This window comes from Squalius cephalus (assembly GCF_949319135.1).
Source record: "Squalius cephalus genome assembly, chromosome: 9".
NCBI lineage: Eukaryota > Metazoa > Chordata > Actinopteri > Cypriniformes > Leuciscidae > Squalius > Squalius cephalus.
Genome location: NC_137130.1, coordinates 37648958 through 37664776, shown reverse-complemented (window position 1 = coordinate 37664776; position 15819 = coordinate 37648958). Strand labels below are relative to the sequence as shown.

Here is a 15819-nt window from a genome sequence, read left to right as displayed (position 1 = left end):
GCAAACAGAACAAGGTCGACCCAAAATTGGTTTAGAGGCTGTATCTCGGCCAAACTTTGATCAATCGAAACGAAAACTGGTTTGCTTCATCGGAACCATGATCTGAGGGGCCACGTACAGGTCATGAGATCTGGAAAATGGCTATTATTATGGTTAAAACCAGACCATTCTCAGTAGTAACTGAGTTATGGTCTGGCAAAGCTCCTTTAATAACTCATTTCCAAAGGGGCGTCACCAACGGACGTCGCTCAAATGCCTCTGGGCGCAATTGGATAGACCTAAAACTCCTAAAACCAATCAGAGCGATCGGCATCGTGTAAAGCCATATGCGGTGTCCCAAAGTTACACTACGCCATAAAAGTATGTACTCTTTTTGTGAAGACAATGTATTTACTTTTGAATGTGTATCAAAAAAGTAGGCAAGCTTTGGGACATACTACTTCGTCATCTTTATCGGACGGATCTGTCGCGTGCATCCTGTCACGTAAACTGCCCTGTCAATCATCTTGCCACAGTTACAATCAGTTAAATCTAATTTAATTTCCTACCGTTTCGGAGAGAAATGTAGTAGCACGTTCATCTGCCAGTGGGTCTTTCATGGAGACTGTCCTCATGTGTTTGCAATTTGAATATAATAATGCATTTAAAAGTTGGTGCGCTTCACCAACGGAGTGGACGTCGCTCAAATGCCTCTGGGCGCAATTGGATAGGCTAGACCTAAAACCAATCAGAGCGATCGTCATCTTGTAAAGCCCGCCTCAACGTTTCTGATTGGTGCCGCGATTTCGAGGCCATGGAAATGGGCTTGAATGAGCTCTTTGCCAGACTACTTGCAGAGCAAATCTAAATTTGCCGGAAGTTGTCTGGGTTTTCCCAGGCTAGCTATTTTGGCCAATTACCTTTAAACAAGTTTGTCAGAAAATCCAAATCTTTTCAACAATTTGACATATCTTCACAAAAATTGGTAGGGATGATCGACACCATGTCCTGAAGGTACATGAGAAGTTCAAAGACAGCGCCACCTAGTGTTCCAGAGATATACGTTTTTTGCAAAAATGCTTATAACTTTTGAAAATGTTCAAAATCCAATATATTTATATCATTATGTTCCTTTGTTTATACCGATTCCGACAGTATCTCAATTGTCATTTTCCAACAATGTGACTGTCCGCCATATTGAAGCAAATGATAAAAACTTTTTCTGCTATTCCTCCAACAAATATTGCCCAATTTTGTCCAAAATCAGCTCAAATGATCTTTGGACCGAGCCACACAGAAATTATTGAACTGATTTTTGATATTCCCGAGATATTTGTCTCTGAATGTGACATTGCCTGTATTTGTTGCCATATGCTATTTAGCTTAGCCTGCCAATCAAATAGGATGCTAATCAGAGGCTGTTCTTTCTAATGTGGATTTTGACTATCAGATTAAACATAATTTATGTTAGTGACCAAGTGATCTTAGATGTCTAATTAGTTGCTAACTAATGCTTTTGTGTGCTCATTCTCACACTGAAGGCTCTCCTTGGCAGCTTGGTGAATCAACATCATCTGATAGATGTGAACTTTGAATTGGAACAGTACTTGGGCAGCGACTGATGACGTTTCACAAGTCCACAAGAACACAGGTACAGACAAGAACGCATATTGAGAAACGGCTTGAGTTCCAAACCCTGTAGCGCGCGCACGGCAGAGAGGGAGAGGGAGCGAGAGACCTTGCGTGTGTGCTAGTGTGCCTCATGAAGCGCATGTAAGCTAGAGAGCATCCTGATTGGCCTTTTTCGGTAAATCAACCAATCAATTGTCAGTGTGGGCGGGCTTTCATCTCTTCTCCCGAACCAAATTAATAATCAGTTCAGTGTATCTAGCAACAGGAGCGCCATGGCAGAGGGAGAGTGCCACAAAAAACTAAAGTATAAGATACATTTTACGCCAGACTACACGAAAGTGTACCCCTGTCTTATAAGAGTAAAACATAATGACAGTCTTGCACACTGTACAGTTTGTAACAGTGACTTCAGCATTGCCCATGGCGGGTTAAATGATTGTAAAAGACATGTTGAGGTGAAGTCAAGTTTCATTTCATGTGCATATTATTCAGGCCGGCTAGTTGCCAAGGCTACATGAAAACAACAAACTCCTGTTTAAAGTTCCAATGGAATATAAAAAAAAGTTTACATTAATAGTACAAGCAGCTTATATAAATAGTAAAAGTAATCTACATATTTTAACAAAGTAATTTCATGGGCCTATAGAAATTATATATATTTTATTTTATTTTATATACAGTATTTTAGTGACCACAACTCTGTGGTGAAATGTCATATGCTTGTCATCCTTCCCTTTTTTTTTTTTTTTTTTTTTTTTTTTTGTACCTCCCTGAAATGACTTTTTGCAGGTTGGGATGTCTGCCATTGTATGAGTGGCATGCTGTTTAAAGCAACAGGCTATATTTTTGAAGATTGTTTAATTAAATCCAGTGTGTAGCAAACATTAAACCTTGTGAATTGTGCAAAATATTCCTATTTAAAAAAATCATACATCCAAACAAGCCCAAAAAATAAAAGAGCCATAGGGGCTTGGCCCCCAATCGCTGCTTACAGCTATGTATTATTATTATTATTACACATACATCATTATTTACACATTCAACGACCCAAAACATACAAACAATAAGGTAAATCTCAACAGACCATGAGGGCTAAGATTGTTCTTAGCAGCTTCTGGCGATGTTTAACAGGAGATGTGAGATTGTGTCGAGACTCAGTGTGAGGATGAGCAGTTAAGGTTGATGTCGCTGCATAGAGTGTCGGCAGAGTGTTTGTCCGTGAGACCTAATGATGAAATAAAGTTGTTGTGACGGAGACACTTTGAATGATGTCATTACTGGAGTGAGTGTGTGTGTGTCTGTGTGTGTGTGTGTGTGTGTGAGTGTGTGTGTGTGTGTGTGTGTGTGTGTGTGTGTGTGTGTGTGTGTGTGTGTGTGTGTGTGTTTGTGGAGGGCAGTGCTCCTGCTGACTTCCAGAAAGTCCTCCAATGCAAAACTGGAGTGTTTCCCAAAGCCAACTATGGTCGCAAGTGCTGTCGTTACCAATTGAGTTCAATTAAACTTGCGATCACAGTTGGGTAACGATGCTTTTGGGAAACACACCCCTGATCTGTTACCCAGCTGCTCCTGTGTGTGTGTGTGTGCTGGCAGATGAACTGAGATAAATGAGCAAGGGGGAGAGTAAGAAGGAGAGAGAAAAGTGATGTGAGCCCCCTGGCTTATTTTTCTTTCACTCTGTAACTACCAGCTGTGCCTCTTCACACGATCACGAGGATCAGATCGCACTTACACGGCGCACATACACAGACTAATAAAAGCTTATCAAGGCCCATGTTCGTACACAAACTCCCCTCCAAACTCTAAAATGATGGGTGGCCAGTCAAATACTTCAAATGAATAATCCAAGACAAAACCAGAATAATTCAGGTGTTCTCCGGATTCATTTGAATTCATGGGTTGTGTGAACAGTCATACAATTTGGCTCTTTTGTCAAAGCCAGTAAATCTTTCGGATCAGTCAGAGATGTGTTTTGCACAAACAAATCAAACTAGATTAGCAGAGTGCAAGAAAGACAAGCACCAGGCATTTAATTGCTGGAATTGTGTGTGTTGGGTAAACATGTATGAAAGATTAGTCTGATATTCAAACCCATGGCTGTTTATAAACTAAAAGACATGTTTGTGAGAGCAGAACTCTTGTTTTACATCTACTGTTCTTCCTCATGCTGGATGTTAATGGCCAGCGGTGTGTAATCAGGCGTTTATGGGGAGCTCATTATATATATAACGTGTGTTAAGCCAAGTGTCGGATGGATTAACAGAAGCTTTGATGTTGTTTGAGGATGTTTATTAACCTTCTCTTTTAACCAGAATGTAAAACATCTGAATGTACAGGCACCAAATACCCACCGAAAAGCAGCTAAACTCAGTTTTTGGTCAGTTTGATTTTCTAAACAACAGTTGTTGGAAATGTTGTTGATGTTCTCCTTCTCTGTCTCTGTGGCCGTGATGTTTGGCACGCTCATTTACCGCTGGAGGTCTCAGAAGAACCTGTGTGAGGTCAAACGTCAAGTCCCAGAGTTCACTGCCGAACAACAACACTTCATTAAAATACACACCACAGGTTTGTTATTTTAATACAAATTGAAAACACACCATAATGCTCCATTGCTCAGTCAAAGGATTCAAATAAAGCCATCTGCAGTAGAGCTGCAATTAGGAGTTAAATGGCTAATTCAGTCAAATATATTATAAAGTCCATTCATTTTTTTTACTCAACCTCATGTCTTCCAAACCTGCATTACTTTCTCTCTACTGTAAAACCCGAATCAAACAACATTGCACCCTCTTGGCTTTCACTATATGGAGAGGAAAGGCTGAGACATTTTATGACACATCTTTTTTTTGGGGGGGGGGGGGGGGGGGGGGGGTTACACAGTAGAAAAAAAATCGGTAACACTTTACTTTACAGTGTCCTTGTTACATGTAGTTACTGTAGAAATAATTATAAATTATGCATAATTACATGCAACTAGCCCTAAACCAAACCCAGTAGCACTTTATTGTACAGTCCTGTTCCCCTTGTACATACTATACTTATTATAATAACTTGGTAATAACTAGCTACTAACACTGAACCTACCCCTAAACCTAACCTTAACCCATGCAGTTACATGATATTACCCAGTACTTTCTTAGGAAAGTACACTGTAAGTACATGATTATTTTATTGATCATTATAAGTACACATACTGTAAAATAAAGTGCAACCCCAAATCTAACCCTTACCCTATCATAAGTGCATTTAGTTTATTATTACATAGTCCTTAAATTCATAAATACACTGTAACACAGACATCTTAAAATAAAGTGTGACCAAAAAAATCATACAGATTTGGAACAACACGAGTGAGTAAATGATGATAGAATGTTGATTTTTGGATGAAAATCCATTACATTTTTTCAATGAGCTGAAATGCTTGTTTACACTTGTCCAGCAACCAGTATTAGACCAAAATAAACTTGTCCATATCTACATGAAACCAATTTATCTAACAGCAGAAAATGTATCACACTAGGGGCTCATGAATGCAGTTTTACAGGGGGGAATCAATTTGAGCAGAGAACTGTACAGATAATGCTAATAATCATCTAGATGTGGAATCCTGATCACCATCCCGAGCATGTTTGGCTGTTTACAATTTTTAATGTTGCGTTTAATTGGGTATAATATCCAAACACAAGACATCATTAAATAGAAAGGTACGAATTCAGACAACAGATTCTCACACGGTTGCAGAGTTCAGATGATCCTTATATTCCCAGCGACAGTACAGACAGGAATGACAGTGGAGTGTCGCGCGGAGAGAGGAGATGCTTGGACAGTCCGTCTGAAACGAAGCGCGTCACAGCTCAGTCTGGATACAGAATGAAGCCAGAGAATGTACTGTATTTGTTGTTGTTTCCTCCGTGCGCCTTTCCGCCGTCGAGTTTGACATAAATCTCGTCGCCAGAGTCCAGGTGCAGCACTGCACTGTTGCTCGCGTAGTCGTAGTTCTGATCGGCGTCTTGCGCGATGGCGCTCGCGCGAACCTGTTCAAATAAACGCACAATGTCATTCAGTGCCATTGAATTCGCAGCGCTTATGATAGCCTGTAGTTTAGTAGCAAAATGAGTCTTAAAATGAACCAATCTTCACTAATAAAAACTTTTCATTTCGTTATAATATTTGTTAGCACAGAGAAATCAATCGTATTGAGAAAGAATAAAAAAGTGCAGGGTTTAGGCCAATAATAATAATAATAATAATATAATAAATAAGTAGCATTTTTGTATGACCGCTAAATTAGCCTGTAGCGTGTCTGTTTTTCCACACCACGCCATGCATTTGGATCTTCTACCGAACATCCGTATAAAACTAATTTGAAACTTGCTCAGTGTGCGAATAATTGATTGACTTGAATAATTGATTGACTTGAATAAGCGTCAATAAAGTGATAAATAAAGACAATATTGTTTTGTTTGTTTGTTTGTTTTAATGATTTACCATCCAAACTATAAAGCTGTTTCTAAAGCGATTTATGTTCACGAGTTTGTACATGTAACTTTTGTGTTTACCGAAAACACTAGCCTATGTCTATTATGTGAGAAAAATCTTTAAGGCCCTCCATGTTTGTTTTTTTTTTTTTTTTTTTTTTTTTTTTGTGGTTTTTTCTTCACACCATTTATCATAGGTGATTCAAGTTAAGCCTTAATTAGCATATTTAGTGTTTTGCTCCTGCAAACGTTGTAGAAATACCTGTCCATTTTTACAGAGGTCTGCCCACATGCTTGTCCCGTCCCCTCCGCGCATCAGCACATGGTAGGTGAAGTAGTAAATCCCGGACACCTGACACGTAAACTTGCCAGTTGTGGGATCATAGTGATTTCCGACATTTGTTACTACATCATCAAACCGGAGCACCTCGTAGCCTTCATGAGGGTTCTTGAGACCCACGTAAAACGCGATCTTGGTGTTCCCTAACGCTGGACCAACGTCTCCTGTCTCAGTCCTCGCCGTCCCCGATGTGATGCCGGTAAATCCAGGTCTGCCTGAGTCCCCAGGTGGTCCCCTTGGACCAGGTGGACCAGGTTCTCCAGGTGGACCCCTGGGTCCCGGTTTGCCGGGGCGGCCCGGTTCCCCTCTAGTCCCTTGAGCGAAAGACGGTGGGATGGCACTGAGGTCCTGCATCACCTCCAGCGCCGTGGCGCTCGGTTTGGGGTTGTACGGATCACAGATCATCCGGCAGGTGCCTATCATTTCGTAGTGCGCTGAAACCACGGAGGTTTGGACCAGAAGTGGAATTGCGATGACCAGCGCCACGATCATGACGATGCCCACGACCACGCCAATTATTATCTTGCTGTGGAGCACCCGGGAAGCGCGCGCTAAAAAGTCCGGCTTGTTTTTGGAGGAAATGGTGACACGCACGCTTGAAAGTATGACAAGGAAAAGAAAAAAAAAGCTCTCTTTCCTTTAAATGTATATAAAATGCACACACTCCCCTCCGTCCCACCTTCTTGTGACCTCTGGCAGAATAGCACCGTCTGTGCCAGAGATGTCAGAGAAACTATTGGCTTTGGCACGCGCGCTGGAGCGCGAGACGGAGCGGTGGTTGCGCGCAGAGAGAAGACGCACTGACTGACGTAGCAGTTCTGCTGTTGCAGTTTGGATAATAATAAACGATGCTATCATGATAATCTCGCATCTAAAGCTATGCATAAATATAGAGATGATCCGAGCGAAACAAAACATATGTTCGCGTTCAACAGAATTGGTTTTCAGCCCCCTTAATTCTCTCTATAGCCTTGTAGTTTAATTATGATAATTGCCATGGTTTAGTTTTAAGATTGAGCAAATTTGCGTATAATTCTTCATATTTATCGCATGGTGATGGTGTCCATGCAAAATAGCCTTTAATTAGCACAAGCCAACATGTTAGGAGAATGCACCATAGAAGCATATAGGAAATTTACCCTTTTTTTTTTTTTTTATGTAAAAACACTCAAAAATTGGGAACCTAACATCCAAGTTAACTGGATTTATAGTCAAACATATTTAATATCATCGAATCAATCTAAATACATGAATTTATACCACCAAATGTATGGCTTAAATCAGGTAGAAATAGATCTTTAAGGTAACAATTGCAGGTTACCACTTTTTTAAAGTGTACCATGATATATGAATATGTGTTCAGTGCCATGGTATATAAAAATGATCATTGTAACCATGGTACCACTACAATACATTTGGAAAACATTAGCATTATAATGCTTTCTTTATAGTAACCTTACAGCATGTTTCCTTCGAAAATGCATGGATATAATCTTATGCAACTTTTTTATTTTAATTTTAAATTTGTTTTATCATTAAAATAAATTGATAAAGATTTTTCTTTGTTTCTGTTCTTGAAGATGCAGTGGACTGTCAGTCTAAAAATTACAGAGCTCATTTATATGGAAGAAAATTAAATGGCAGCTTGCTATTTACTTTTTTACTAAATATAAGTCTGAACTTGAACATGATATTTAACATTCCCTATATGCAATTATATATATAAATATAACAGTTGGAAATGAAAAAAAATATATATATATTGGAAGATATTGGCAAGAATAATATAAAAATTAATATAAAAAGGAACAAATTAAAGATGAAAGCAGTTATTTCACAGTATATATTCAGTATAAAACTGACATGCCTAAAATGTCGGAATACATTTATGTGAAATATAATGCAAAAATACACACAAAAAATAATTTTTTATGCATTTCAGGGTTTTGCCTAGAGAATGCTATTTATACATATGTATGTACCTCTCCATATATAATGATTTTGTCTTTGCACCATCATTTAGTTTAGGCATTACTGACCAAAAAAGTACAAAACATATCAAGATATCACTATGGAACATGCAGAAAAATAATAATGCAGTAATGACTGTTTAGAGATAAAGTGATAATTCTGTCAGTGGTCCAAGACGACCTTGAGCCGGTTTATCAGTGTTTCACAGGTGCATCATCAGAGGAGAGCGAGATGAGGGAGGATTCAGAAAGCACTGAGCTGCTCTAGACTGAGTGTTTTACCTCAGGCTTTATCTAAAACTCGTGCCCTCGTACCAGCTTTCGGCCTAAAAAACATGTGAGATGTGACATGTAAGAGAGAGTCCTTGCTATTCTATTTGCTGTTCTGATTTCTTTATTTATGTGTAAAAAGTTTATGTGTGTACATGAATCTGTGTGTGCATGGTTGTGTTTGTCTCTTTGTGTCATTGTGTGTGTGTTTAAACTTATCTGCTCACTGGGCTGCTGGATGTGAGTCTGACTGCTGTGACTCAGGGTTGTGTGAGTGACAGAGACCACAACCATGAATAAACTGGCACACACACATTCTCTCTCTCTTCACTCACACACGGCCATGAATATATTACCCCTTACACACATCCACTCATAAATAAACCTGTGCTCTCTCTCTATCTCTCTCTCACACACACACACACACACACACACGCACACACACACACACACACACACACACACACACACACACACACACACACACACACACTTAATCACACAGACACGCCCAGACATTTGTGTTCCGTCACCAATCACTCATAGTGTTAAAAGAGGCAGTAGCCTGAAAGGTGTTTGTGCATGCTAGGACTTAAAGGGATAGTTCACTTTGAAATTAAATTTTGGTATGTTTTAGCTTACCTCAAGGGCATCCAAGATGTAGGTGTCTTTTTTTTCCGCAGTAGTTTCAATTTTGATATTTTTAGGTCAAACCGTTCTTGTCTGTCAGTCCTATAATGCAGGTCTGTGGTCACTGTCTCAATATCTATGCACCAGATATTGAGTCTGCGCACACGTCACACAGCAGGATGCGCGAGCGCCCTCAGATCACTTGGACGTGGCTGTGTACAAGAGTTAAAAAACGATATAAATACTGTTCGTTTTCTCACACAAACCGCTCGTTTCATGTCTTAGGCCATCAATGTGTACTTACGATGGGGAATTGTTTAATTTGGACGATGGGGAATTGTTTTAATTTGGACTCTGTGCATGCTCTTTGAGACAGTGACCACAGACCTGCATTATAGGACTGACAGACAAGAATGGTTTGACCTAAAAATATCAAAATTGAAACTACTGCGGAAAAAAAGCCACCTACATCTTGGATGCCCTTGAGGTAAGCTAAAACATACCAAAATTTAATTTCAAAGTGAACTATCCCTTTAAACGATAGAAGGAAAACAGGAGAGTGGGTAAGATGAGCCAGATGGTAAATTAGGTCACCTCCTGTACACTCTAAATGCATGGCTGCAACTTGCAAATTAAAAATTCAAATTTATTAATTTTATTAAACCTTTTAATTTGCAAACATTATTGCAATCACTGCACTAATACCAGTGACAAGTAACATTTTACTTGTTCATTATAGGTACACTATGTTCATTATAGGTACACTATGTAACTTTTGCCCCTCTAGCAGTTAAACACAATCCAAAACTGCATGCATTTTGTGGAAGAACATTGTTTTGGTTGTGCTTTGACTCTGCGTGACTGTGCTGATGAATATGGTTATCCTACTGCTCATAAAACATTCACTACTAGGCTTAAGAGATATAACCAGTTTACATGGAAAGGGTACAAGGGTATTTCTGAGCGGGGGTAGATGCAGGAACTGTGTGTGGAGACTGATTGCGTCCTCCAAGCAACAAAAGTCACAGTGTGGGCCGTCGGCCAGACATTGTCCACCTTGATGGTCCAGGAGTGCCATTTCTTGTTGGACCTGGCTGAGATGAAGGACACAGAGGAGAACTGGCCCCCCAACTGAGCCTGGTTTCTCTCAATGTTTTTTTCTCCATTCTGTCACCTGATGGAGTTTGGGTTCCTTGCCACTGTTGCCTCTGGCTTGCTTAGTTGGGGACACTTAAAATTCAACAATATTATTGTTTTGACTGTACTGACACTGTTGTATGACAACTGAACTGAGCAAGACAGAACTGTTTTATAGATTAAATGAACTAATTAAATAATTGATGATCTTTGCCCAGCAGCTCTCTGCAGTCCATAAGTGGACTGCCATACTGGGCGTGCTCTGGCAGTGAACGACACCCTGCTTCCTCACTCCCAGCCACCCTTTCTTTCGCCACAGGCAGGGAGTTTGCGTTTCGAGGACACACTGCCTCCTCATGCCTCCTTAGCCAGTCCCTCACGGAACACATGGAGCCAGGTAAGTGTCACACCACAATCACTGCCTTTACATGCAGAGAATGGTAGCCTGGCTAGCCCTTCCCGGCTATGCAATTCAGTTCGCAAGGCGTCCACCCAGGTTCAGCGGCATCCTTTTTATCTCTGTGGCAAACAAAGACACCCCTGTCCTGCATGCGGAGATTGCGGTCCTGCTGGCGAAGGAAGCAATAGAGCCTGTCCCTCCAGCCGAGATGAAGTCAGGGTTTTACAACCAATACTTCATTGTACCCAAGAAAAGCGGTGGGTTACGGCCAATCTTGTATCTGCGTGTCTTGAATCGGGCTCTTCACAAACTCCTGTTCAAGATACTCAAGCAGAAATGTACGATTGACCTGAAGGACATGTACTTTCATGTCTTTTTTTTTCATGATTTTACCTTCACACAGACCGTTCCTATCAGTGATGCGCGGGTCAATGTATAAACAAACCGCACCCGACCGACGTTTTCAACTAACCCGCCCGCAACTCGGACCACAAAAAACGAAAAAGAAAATATTGTACCCGACCCGCTTCCTGACCCGCATTTTTTTTTAAAGTAGCTATAATGCTCATCGTAGCGTCTTAATATAACTTAATATTCTAATTTTGTCAAGAATTATAAAAAATCGTCAATATAAGCTCATAATTTGTACTAAAATAGTCTAAATGTTTAGTTTTAAAAACAATTTTAAAAAGCTGGCTATGTCTATTTTGATGTTTCTGCGCAAGTTCAGCAGACAGTGAGGTTCGGGTTTGTTCCGATCAGAGATCGTGAGCGGAGAGCGCATTTCTGAATATTCCGCTCCGCTCACGGTCGCTCGACCCAACCCAGATGGCCTGCTGGTTCGAAAATATGTGGAATAAGGGCTGCCTCCGACTAATTTTTTTTTCTAGTCGACTAGTTGTTCATTTAAGCCATTCGTGGACAAATCGCCCCTTTATATTAAATTAATTACTTAAATAGGCTAGCCTACAGGAATAAGCGTAATGACCGCACGCATAAAGCTTGCCACAAAGAACCGGTTAAAGTAATGATTATGAATGTGTCTAAATTAGCAAGGAGACATTTAATTGTTTAGTAATAAACTGGTGTTTTCTGTGTCGCTGCAAAGATGAAGTTGACAATGCGGAGATTGCGGACTCGCCATGAACGCCAGAGAGAAATGCACATTTCATATGGATTAGCCTACATAATCAGAGAGTATAGCCTATTTATTTTGGTTTGAATATTTTCGTTTAAAAGTAGACATTTCAAGCTTTCTGTAATATATAGCCTATATTTATCAAATCTGTGAGGCACAAGCTGAGTTTCGGCGCCCTCCAGTTCACATGCAGTGATCGCGTACCGGCGCCTTATTTTGTCTGCTATATATTTGCTTCTTATTTAATAAATACGGGCAATTGATTGATAAAACATTGATCAAAATTAAGATACAATTTATACAAAACGAAAATCTTTTAAAAAGAGTTTTCTATAAAACAAAACTTTATGAAGTCGTCAAAATCATGTTTTACCAAAAACAGCGCCGTTGCTAGGAGGGCGTCAGCGCCTCTGCCTCTCAGCGCCTCTGCCTCACGAGTGGATGATAGCCCTGGAGACGCCTAGCAATGATATACCTTTACTGGTAGTATACCTTTAGTTAAGTTATCGCAGCGCGCTAAGAGACAATGTTATCGGAAAATGCAGCCCAGGTATATGCATAATGGAGATTCCAAAGCTCTCTTCTTTGGTCAGAACCATGGAGAGCGATCGAGGATTTACTTTTACAATGCAACCACTGATCTATATAATGACTGGATAGCTCATGACGTTCTAAACCATAGATATCATATAAAGGCTAGATGTCTTAAGGCGGAGTCACTTCCGGCATCACCGGCGGCCATCTTAGGACAGGGCTCTGTGAATTAAGGTGAGTGAGCAGCACGCACACAAATCCTCTTATCTCGCTGAAATCTGGACAGATTTACAAACGGTTTGGTTTCTTACAAACGTTATTAACGTGGCTATAATTCTGAATGCTTAAACATTTTGAACATAATTATTCATATGTATGCAGTATAATAGCTACATCTCTGACGTTTATAACAAACCAAACCGTTTGAAAATCGGTAGAAAATTGAGCAAGTTATGGTTATTTAAAAGTACATGCACCATGTTATGAGTGAGCGAGCACCCTGTCGTAAGATGGCCGCCGTGTGCGGATGTCGAGCTCCATTGGCCAGCAGCGCGGACGAGACATCTAGCCTTTATATGATATCTATGTTCTAAACTGCCACTAGGCAGTGAAGCCACCGGAAGTGTTCGAGCGGCCATCTTACGATTCCCTACCAGCAGAGGGCTCCAACGCCCGTTATACAGAGATTGGTAGCTCCGACGGCACTTTTAAGATGACCCGCTGTGCAGTAAACAAGTGTAAAACGACGTTCACAAAAGGATGTAGAAAAACTGCCCAAAGGTTGTAATTCAAGCCCTTTAAGTAATAATTTATATGCAAAATTGTCGCTATGTCCGTGTTGTTTTCTCCGAGGCAAGAGTAATGCTGCTGCTGCTTCAAAAAACAACGATAAAACAGTCAACAGTAGCCTATAAGAAACCTCAGGGCAGCAATAATCACAATTATTACAATTACGGTAAGTGTCCAATAGCGACACCATTTGACAGCTTCAAAAGAGCTTCGTGCAGACTCCGTTTACCGTTACATTAACCATACAATTTGTATTATGCATTTCATGAACATGTACTTGATCAAACACTTTATATGAACAAACTACTAATCTATAAAACACATTCGGTCTTCCGACCTTTTACTATTGTGTCAACTGATGTTGATATGCGCGAGGGAGAGAGAGCATACAGCGCTCGTGTTGTTTGAAGGCGGTGAGAGTGCGCGCGCGAGGCCGGGGCTCTCTCTCTCTCTCTGCTTGTTCTTATGCGCCCTGTCCACCTAAATAATTCGTTGTTACGACGACTTATTTGTTCCCTCGTTTTAATAAATCGTGGACACGTTGAACTAATTCCCTCCCTCATTTTGATTTAACGAATTACAACGTGGCCACAAGACAACGTGCTGAGGTATTATTAATTCGTGGCCACGAAACAATATTCACCTGAATATTCACCAATTCACAAAAATATAGGTCTGTAGCATTCACTATTTAATTAATATTATCTAACTGTTTTTCTTACCTGTGAAGATAGCTCTTCAGTGAAGGCTGACTAGTGTTCTCGTACAGCTTTTTATTCCTTTTGCAAAGAAATTGCCGTTTTTTAATAAGCAGGAAAAATGTCCCGACTTTAAACAAATACCCATTTAAATGCTTAGGATGTTTGCGTTGTGAGAATATACAGGGAGACTTTAGATTTAAAAACTGTGTCTTGTTAGGCAATGTTTTCTCAGTCAAATCATACAATTTCCTATTGATTCAATAGAACGCTTGAGCTCACTAGGGAATACCAATATGGCGGCGCGGTGGCTTCACTGTTTATGACGTCATGAGCTATCCAGTCATTCTATATAGATCAGTGAATGCAACACAATATTTAAAGAGCATCAAGCTATTAAAATCTATATTATGTATACGCACAGATAATATAACAGTAGGCTATATTAGTCAATATTTTTTTATTAGGTTAAGCAGTGATTGGATAACGTTTTTTTATTTTTATTTTATTTAACGTTTTTAATTTAAGGCCCACCCACAATTGGTCTGGCTTATCCAAAACTGGAATCCTGGCGCCGTGCCTGGTTGGTCGTGCCAGTTTTGTGGTTATCAAATGTGTAAATAGCATCGCAAGAAGTAGCCTACACATGACAAAGCCAGCACTTTGGTCATCATCTTTCATTATTTCGGCAAATGTCTCCCACACTTTGCTCTTTCTATTTGTGTATTTGCAGAGCTTCCACTCCCCAGTCTTCACCTATTTTCTCTTGCCGCCTCCATCTCTACCTGCAGACTGAGCTCGTGCGTCATCTTCGCGCCAGTTATTCAGCCAATAAAGTGTAAATTAAATTTAAAACGTATTCATAGAAAATTGTGTCTAGAACTATATAAATGACAAAGGTTTAATTGGCATCTTTATTTCAAACGACCCGACCGACCGCGACCCGAATATCATTAAAAATATTTTTGGATGACTTGTAACCGCGGGTAACCGCGGGTGACCGCAGGCACCCGCTCATTTTGGATCAACCCGCGCATCACTGGTTCCTATGCTTTGCTTTCGAGGGTCGAGCATATCAGTACAAGGTCCTCCCCTTTGGGCCGTCCCTGTCTCCCCGCAACTTTACCAAAGTTACGGAGGCTGCTCTTACCCCGCTCAGGGAAGTGGGAATTCGCATCCACATTAAGAGTCTCGATGATCTCATTCTAGCTGCCTCAATCTCATTCTAGCTGCCTAAATATGAACAGCCTAAATATGTTCCACTGAAACAATTTTAGAGGCTCCTGGGGCATATGGCAGCCGCAGCCGCGGTAACTCCACTCGGATTTATGTATATGAGAAGGCTACAGCACTGGTTACATGGCACTGTGGCATACTCCTGTCTCTAAACATTCAGTCCCTGGTCAGAACTTGCCTTTCTACTTACTGGAGTGCCCTTAGAATAAGTGTCCAGGCATTTTGTTGTGCAATGGGCATGCAGCTTCGGGCTCCTGGACGGGACCTTGACTGCAGCGGCATACCAATTGCCTGGAGTTGCTGGTAGTGCTGTTTGCCCTGAGCTGGTTTCGACTGTTGCTTCAGGGCAAGCACGTGTTGGTCCTGCAACTGTTGCGTATGTCAACCACCAAGGCAGGGTACGCTCACGTTGCATGTCACAACTCCTCCTCTGGAGTCAGAAGCGGCTCAAGTCGCTTTGTGCCGTTCACATCCCGGGTGAGCTCAATCGTGCGGCCAACACACTCTTACAACAGCTCATGCTCCCAGGAGAATGGAGTCCCCACCTGGTGGTCCATCTGATCTGGAGTCAATTCAGGGACACAGGTAGAC

At 40.8% G+C, this 15819-nt stretch overlaps 1 protein-coding gene across 3 annotated transcripts; it reads right to left on the bottom strand.

Annotated features, from left to right (window-relative positions):
• Nucleotides 1-3972: 3972 nt before the first annotated feature.
• Nucleotides 3973-7221, bottom strand: c1ql2 (complement component 1, q subcomponent-like 2). 3 transcript variants are annotated; one of them, XR_013822224.1, is made up of 3 exons: nucleotides 6349-7215; nucleotides 5340-5642; nucleotides 3973-4134 (listed from the first exon to the last, which is right to left on the bottom strand). XR_013822224.1 is itself a non-coding variant. In XM_079880619.1 (2 exons), exons 1-2 carry the CDS (start codon nucleotides 6916-6918, stop codon nucleotides 5463-5465), a joined length of 750 nt encoding a protein of 249 aa, XP_079736745.1. In that variant the 5' UTR covers nucleotides 6919-7221; the 3' UTR covers nucleotides 4478-5462. The 3 variants fall into 3 exon arrangements, 1 of the variants encoding a protein (XP_079736745.1); XR_013822225.1 differs by having other exon boundaries at nucleotides 3973-4100; XM_079880619.1 differs by lacking the exon at nucleotides 3973-4134 and having other exon boundaries at nucleotides 4478-5642; nucleotides 6349-7221.
• Between the last annotated feature and the right edge of the window lie 8598 nt (nucleotides 7222-15819).

Coding starts and splice junctions, on each gene's coding strand:
- c1ql2 (XM_079880619.1), bottom strand. CDS start 6,918: ATGATCGTGGCGCTGGTCATCGCAATTCCACTTCTGGTCCAAACCTCC. Junction 5,643..6,348: donor ACCTCTGTAAAAATGGACAG/GTATTTCTACAA, acceptor TTATTTGAACAG/GTTCGCGCGAGCGCCATCGC.